Source organism: Gopherus evgoodei, chromosome 1 (assembly GCF_007399415.2).
Source record: "Gopherus evgoodei ecotype Sinaloan lineage chromosome 1, rGopEvg1_v1.p, whole genome shotgun sequence".
Classification (NCBI taxonomy): Eukaryota; Metazoa; Chordata; order Testudines; family Testudinidae; genus Gopherus; species Gopherus evgoodei.
In genome coordinates, this window is record NC_044322.1 from 241,662,032 (window position 1) to 241,669,681 (window position 7,650).

Genomic DNA, 7,650 nt, shown 5'->3' on the forward strand with positions numbered 1-7,650 from the left:
ATGAAGGTAAGTCAGAAGCTTTTGATACTTGGAAACATTTTGGTAAATAGTAGTTTCTCCTACAGTTTTAGTTGTGTGTATTATTTTAGGAACAACGGGGTGGTTTGTAGGTTTTTTTTTTAAGTTAGAAGACAAGTAAAAATGTTATCGTGCTTTTCAATATACTGTAAACCAAACAGATTAAACCATTAATAGCACAATGACTTCTAAAGCAGACAGGATCAAATAAACATCTGTGAATCATAATAGCTGGATGCTATCACTTGTCACGTGCATCAATGCATGAAAAACAAGGCTTGCTTTGTGTATACAAACTAGAGATTCAGCTTGCTTTACGTAGGATTTGTGTTCGGTATATTCATTTGCAAGTGCTGGGCCAGTGTGCAAAATCCAAGATTTTAATATGTGTTTACAATAACATTTGTGTGATCATTCAATATCCTGGTTGATGTAAATCTCATACCAAGTTTAACAACGTTTACGTACAGAGAAAGCAGTGATCTGCCTTACTGTTTTTGAAATGCCAAGTCCCCTACATTGGAATATAGAGATATTTGCCTATCATCTCATTATCATCCAGGGTTTAGTGAAAACTGGTAATATATATAATCTAATCTCTCTCTCTGTCTGGGTTTATAGACCATGTTCCTCACCTTGCATATCTGTAAAAAAAAGGACCTTGAATATTTGTAAAAAAAAGCACACAAAGTTCTCATGTCAATGATAATTTACATCCATATGTGAAATTCACATGGTCTGATATTAATATCCAACCTCTCCTTAAATCTGATGTGGCTTGGCTGCGATGACGTAATCAGTGGAAGAGAGGGGCTTTAGAAGCAAAGAGGGCCTGGAATAACATCCAAAGATGAAGTTGAGCAGAGAGGATGCCTGAGCAGAGAGGATGCAATTTCTCATGTCTTTGTGGTTGCTTGTCCTGTGCAGGGATTGCGTAGACTGACAGCTTCTGCCATGGCCCTGTTCCTTGCAGCTTCTTTCATTTCTTACTCATGGAGTGCTCCTCAGGTAAAGTGCTTTATCTGAATGAATGTACATGTATTAATAACTGTCACAGGTGGTTGTTGGCAAAGTGGTGGTGCTTGTTGTTAGAATCAGGGCTGTGATAACAGGTCACTTTTCTCTCCTTTGGTCTGAAGGGTCACTTTCAAAGAAGAAACTGGACTCCTCAGGCTATGCTCTATTTAAAGGGTGCACGTAAGTCCCAAGCTATTTCAGCTTTAAGGAATGTAACTTCTCTACCACTGGATTACTCTTTATATGCTTTGTTCAACACAAGCAGAAAACTGAGAGGTGTTAAATAGCAGGACAGGGGAGTGGAAATGCAAGCTCAGAGGATCATAGAGATGTGTTGACTGTGATCCCGTCTTACCTTAAAAATTGCTATTGTTTTTTGTAAAGAAAAACAATTCTAATTTTGGAACAAAAAATGCTTAAATGTTTCCAAAAGCAATGTAATTGCGGGTTGGTCGTTAAATCTGCTGGAAAAAATAACTTTCCCCTCTGAAACTGATTTTTAAAAGACTTAACAAAAATTTGACGTATTTAATTATTCCTTGTTCTCTCCTGTGCTTTATTAAAGCATCTCCACAAACAACAGGGCAGCAGAATTTTCTAATGCAAATCTTTTGGCTTGTGCTGGAAATTCATACCACAAGAGACATCAGCTATGGCTGATGGAATGGCAGTGTTGCCTCTTTCTTGGTAGTGTGTTGTGTAAATGAATCTATTTTTGTCAGTCCAGCATTAAAGGGATAGTGTTTAATAATCAGATTTGGATCCAAATTGAGATTTTGTGGTTTAAAGAAAAAGCCTAAGATCCAGTGGAAATTTTGCCATTATTTTAAACAATCCAGTGTAAACACCTTTTTTTTTTTTTTTTTTTTTTTTTTTTACAAAATAAACATTTTGGATTGTGTTTGCCACCCAAACAATACAACGAGAACCTAACAGAAAACCTTCCTACAGACCAAAAAAAAAAATCGATTTCATAATCTACACTCATAGAAATGTAAAAAGCACACAGCATAAATAATTAAAAAAAATTAAGGGACAAAATATTTGCTCATGCAAATTGGAGAAAATTGTAGAAGTCAAGAAAGCTGCCTCCATTTATGCCAGCAGAGAATTTGGCCCCTGATTTAAAAATAAACTGCTATTTTTAATAATGTATTGTAATTTTACTAATCATCTGTTTATTACTATTACTGACACATTCAGAGTAATTTGTTTGCAGTATCACATATTGTCTTTTTAAAAAATGACAGTGTTCTTTTAAAAGGAGTTGATTTATAGTGTGTCAGGAAGATAGCGCAGAAAAGGCAGGCGAAGGAAGAAGCTGGTAAATTTCAGCCACAACTCCGACAGAAAGTTAATAAAACAATGGAAAAGGCTGAAAATCATCAGCCCTTTGGAACAGAATGTAGCTCAGCTAAAACATTCTGTTCTATGATTTAGATTGCGCTGAAATCAATGGCTCTCAGGCAGATGGAGCTATATATCACTAGAATGTTTGTATGGTTGCTTAAACATTACTGTAAAACAGTTTGAAATTACTATTTTAGGGACCTCTAGTTATGGTTCACATAGGTATGGTGTTTTATTTTCACCCCCTTCCCATTGATTTATTAGAGGGACGTCGATTCATCTCAGATGAGAGCCAGAGGAAGGACCTCTATGACAGATTGCAGCTAGGTAAGCTCATCTGGAAATGTTTTTTTTAAAAGGGAAAAACTATTATATTATTGCATCTCCATAACCCACCCTCCCTCCCAAAAATGATGTGCATCATAACTGATCAGGTAGATGTGAACAGCAGGTGCATAAGAAATGCAGAAAGCTTCAGTTTAACAGTAAACAAAACATTCTCTCATGGGAGGAAGAGGTAATTCAATGGAAAAAATTAAATGGAGGGAAGCTACTTTTTGATGTTTTGTTTTGTTAAGAATCAAATTCAAAGGAACAGTGAATATTAAGAGTTGAATAGTTCAATCATTTCAAAAATCTCATTGGAAAGACTAACAGCCTGAGTCTCCTCTCACTAACGCCAGTTTAAATGCATCATCTTACATGAAATTATTCCTGATTTACTTTGTATAAGCGAGAGAACAAGCAGTCCCCTTAACTTTCTATCTCTGTTGGCAAAAAATAAAATAAAATAAAGGTTTGTTCTTGATTACTGTAACATGTCAAACTATGACAGTAAAGAAAACATTCATTTAGACTATATTTATGGTGCAAACTGAACCTTACAATTAGATAATGAATATATGCAAAAAGAGAATGTACCTTTCACTCTGTAAGGGGGCTTTAGGAAGAATTACATTTGTTTCCTTCTCTTTAAGTAGATTATGATGTTGTTTTCTCTTAGCAATTTAATGGGCTATTTTCAGGCAGAGAATTATATAGAAAGTGACTGAAACAGCCTACAAAAATATATATATTTAAAAATGTCCCTTTTGTTCTCAAGCTGTAAAGATTAAAAAAAAAGCAAGGGCAGAATGTGAAATGCAGAAATTTTGCAGACACACATTGGCTAACTGTGCTTCATTGGCATAGGTTTAGATCTGAGAAAGTGTGTTGGCTTTGTCTCTCCAGAAACACGCAGCCAAAATACAAATCCTATATCTCTGTCGGAGGCTGCAGAACTATTTCTTAACTCCTTACGGAAAGCACAAGAAGGTAAAAGCATCATTTATTTTACTCTCTGAGCTTCTAAGGGATTTATGAATACTCCATTTATTAATGCTTCAAAATAAATCTGAGAAGATCTCATTTGGCTGATTGCAAGCACATTTTCTCATTTCCGTTGGTTAATTTAGCCACCATAATTCTGGACTCACTTCTTGTTACCTTGACACTTGTTTGTTTGGGCTCCAGGGACTGTTTATAGTGACTTTGACTTTGCAATAGCAAACTTCTCTTTTGGGTTCCTGTTTCTGCAGAGTACAGTTCATGGGTGAGATCTGTACCCCCGACTCTGGCTCCTTTACACCGGGTAAAAGGGTTGGACTGATGTAAAAAAGCCCTAAAAGCCACACCACAGGCACTGTGGATGACAGCTCTAAGGCTGCCTCCCAAGGACCCACGATAGCCCTGGTGCCGGGGGTATGTTGAGGGCAAGGCTAGGGCAGGAGGTGGGGCTGCAGGACGCAGAGCTGTGATGATACCAAGCAGCACTGTGGCCATAGGAAGCCCCGGGAGGCTGTGGTAACTTAGACAGGCACCCAGAGCTGTGTAAATTATGCTGGGGGGTTTGCCAGTCCCAGGAACAGCCTGGGATTGGGAAGGCACCAAAGTGGTTTAAAGTCCCCTTAGCCTCTCGTGGGCAGTGAATTCTGTGCTCTGCCTCTGAGACCTTGCCTTCAATATGAAAAAAAAGGTGTTTTCTTGAGTTAGCTAACCCGAGGGAAAACCTTAGTGAGACAAGGCAGTCTGTAGTTTTTACATGTGTTAGCAAGTCAAGGCAGGGCTGCCCAGAGTGGGGGACAAATGAGGCAATTTGCCTCAGGCCCCGGGCCCTACAGGGGCCCCCACAAGAATATAGTATTCTATAGTATTTCAACTTTTTTTTATAGATGGGGCCCCCAAAATTTCTTTGCCCCAGGCCCCCTCTTAATCCTCTGGGCAGCCCTGAGTCAAGGTAAACCCTATACTCTCCCATAGCCTCTAACTCAACCTGCTAACTCATTTGAACACTACAAACTGTCTTATCTTCACTAGAATTTTGCCTGGGTTAGCTAACGTGAGTTAAGAACACATCTTCTTTACATAGTAAAAACAAGCCCAGCACAGAATCTCACACTATATATATTCACTTGCACTGGGCCCAGTCCTGTCCTTTTCTGGCAAAACTCCCAATATGCTGAGCTTGATTTTAAGAAAAGTGTTCAGTTCTTCCATTCTGCCTCAGGCAAAAACCCTCCTTGACTTTTTAAGATGGGAGTTTTGCCTGAGCAAAAAATGGCAGAATCGAGTGAAAGCTCTTAACATTAAACATAGTATCTTGTACACAGTGTGCAGGCTGAAGGTGGACCTGCTTAACCTAGTGAATTTGGCCTTGTGTGTTAATCATGACAGAAGTAAACCACATAAAGTTCAAGCCCTGTCAAAGAAAGTTAGCTGTATTTTCTAGTTCATTATTGCTCACAAGGAAAAAGCAACCAGTGTCAGCCTTGTAACCAGAAAAGAGGAGAAACCACAGACCTGATTAAGCATGTGTGACTGGAAATGTTAATTGCCACAACTCACCAGTTCCTTGTCTTTATTAAGAGCTTGATCCTCCAAGGTGCTGAGCATTTTGCTTGTAATCCAGCAAAGTGCTTAAGAATGTGCTTAATTAAGCCATCAATAGCCTAAACAGGTTCTGCCCCCTATAGAATTGAGCCCTAAGCACTTTTCTCCATTGCAAAGAAATCAGAAAGAAAGGTAAGACTCTTATAGTCCAGTTCACTCCCTTGTAGAGGGCAAGTACAAAACCTATTAATCATTTAAGCCCTCAAAATAAAAAGTGGGACTTAAGTGGTGTGTAAGTTTTCTGTTGGCCCTTTGTGCAAAGGTGAATGTCACTCAACTTGGATTTAATTGTGGTGGTCAACATACTTGAACATGGCTCTAGTGGCACAAAAGATTGATACAGAAATGTAGCTGTCAAGATACAGTGCTTATGTAACCATTAAACCTCTCATCCCCCAAAGCTTCCCCTTCATTTCAAGAGCCAGTTCAAAATTACTTGATCTTAGATCTGCCATGAACTTACACTACTCCACCGTACGGACCCTGGGCCAGATCTTTAGCTCAGTGGGTCTCAAACTTTTGTACTGGTGACCCCTTTCACATCGCAAGCCTTTGAGCGCAACCCCCCTAATAAATTAAACACCCTTTTAAATATGTTTAACATCATTATAAATGCTGGAGGTACAGCAGGGTTTGGGGTGTAGGTTGACAGCTCACGACTCCCCATGTAATGGCCTCACAACCCCATGAGGGGTCCCAACCCCCAGTTCGAGAACCCCTGCTTTTGTTCTGACAGTTTACAAGTTGAGGATCTGGCCCCTGGTTTCTTTATATTCCTCTCCATGCTCCTGCTTCTCATCTAGCTCATTCGTCTTCCAATCCTTCATAATCTTGCTATCAGAGCTAAGTTTTTCCACACCAAAAAATCTTCCCACAAAAACAACCAATTGACTTTCTCACTATAATTTCTTCATTGACATTTATAAACTTTACAGACTTTTGTTTTCATTTGGATAAGCAAAAAAATTAAGAAAACAACTTTGAGGAAAGAATTTCAAGAAAATGAAAAATAGGTCAAATTCTGAAACCTGTGAAATAGAAATACTTAGACATTTCAGAATTTTAAGCAGCTTTTTTTCCCCATTTTTCAATCTACTATTGGTGTGAGAGCCTTCCCCTCTACTGCTAAATGACCCAAATCTCAGCAGAAAACATGTATTTCCCCCTCCTCTATACCCCCAAACTGACTCTTCTGATTGTTCTGATTTATCATTTAACTCTAGTGTGAAGAGTCTGGTTACAGCTTTTATGAAAACCTGGTACAGAAAAACCATGATCTTTTAGTGTGCTAGGGGATGAGAGAGTCAGAGTCCATAGAATCAGGCATACATTTTCAACCTAGATGATTTTTATTTTTGATTAAAGATTAAGGAGAATGCCCAATGAAAGAACAAATGCACTGCTGTCTCCTTCCTAGAAATGTCGTCTCTTTCATTGTCTTTAAGATCATCCATCCTGACATAATATATAGCCCTGGCTTCTAACAAACAGGCAAACTTCATGTATTTAAAAGTCCAGTAACACAGAAAACATAATCATCACTACATACATCACAAAACTCCCTGCTTTTCCCAGGTAGTTACAAATAATAGGGTTATGTCTCAGGTTTCTCCATCACTTTAGCAACTGAACTGCCTGTGTTTTCAGACTTTTCTTTTCATGCAGCTCATTACCCCCCTCATAGCTTGTCTTTATTGTCTTTCAGCAGAAGAAGAAACCAATGATCACCCTGGATACTTAACAGACAATCTATTAAACTGGTGAAAGATTTCAAGTTGCATCAACATGTCTATTCATCTCCCTTGAACCCATGGTCTATATAAGCAAACATTCTGATTCATCTGACTCCACCTGTGTTCTGAAGGAATAAAGCTTGGACTCATTTTTGCATTTTGAATGCAAACTGATTATAGGTCATTGTTCAGCTACAGAAACTATTTTAAATTTGATTTCCTATCTTAAACCACATTGCATGCCACCCAAAATTTAAAAACCACTGGAACATCTTATCTTACAGGACCCAAACATCATACTGGTATTGAATTGTTTTTGATAATTTTTCCAAAATCTTCTCATGGAAGAACTTTCACCATATTCCAGCCAACTCTGCATGTAAACACTTTTTAACCTATGACAGCAGTTGACTAACCACCACATTGCTGGTCGTGAAATCCACCTGCAGGGCTCTTGCAGTCTAGTGATGTTCCAGTTAAATCAATGAAATATTAGAATGCATCTAGTATATGGGGCAGCAAAGCAGGTGATTTCTGCTGGAGATATTTCATACTGTAGCGAACAATCCACAGGCTACCTATCTAGTACTTAATCCTGCAAAAT

General features: G+C 38.5%; 1 protein-coding gene across 1 annotated transcript; it reads left to right on the forward strand.

Moving 5' to 3' along the window:
- SPX (spexin hormone) lies at positions 1–7,412 on the forward strand. The gene is made up of 6 exons (XM_030549172.1): positions 1–6; positions 946–1,026; positions 1,158–1,215; positions 2,650–2,712; positions 3,616–3,699; positions 7,019–7,412. Exons 1-6 carry the CDS (start codon positions 1–3, stop codon positions 7,075–7,077), a joined length of 351 nt encoding a protein of 116 aa, XP_030405032.1. The 3' UTR covers positions 7,078–7,412.
- Positions 7,413–7,650: the final 238 nt, after the last annotated feature.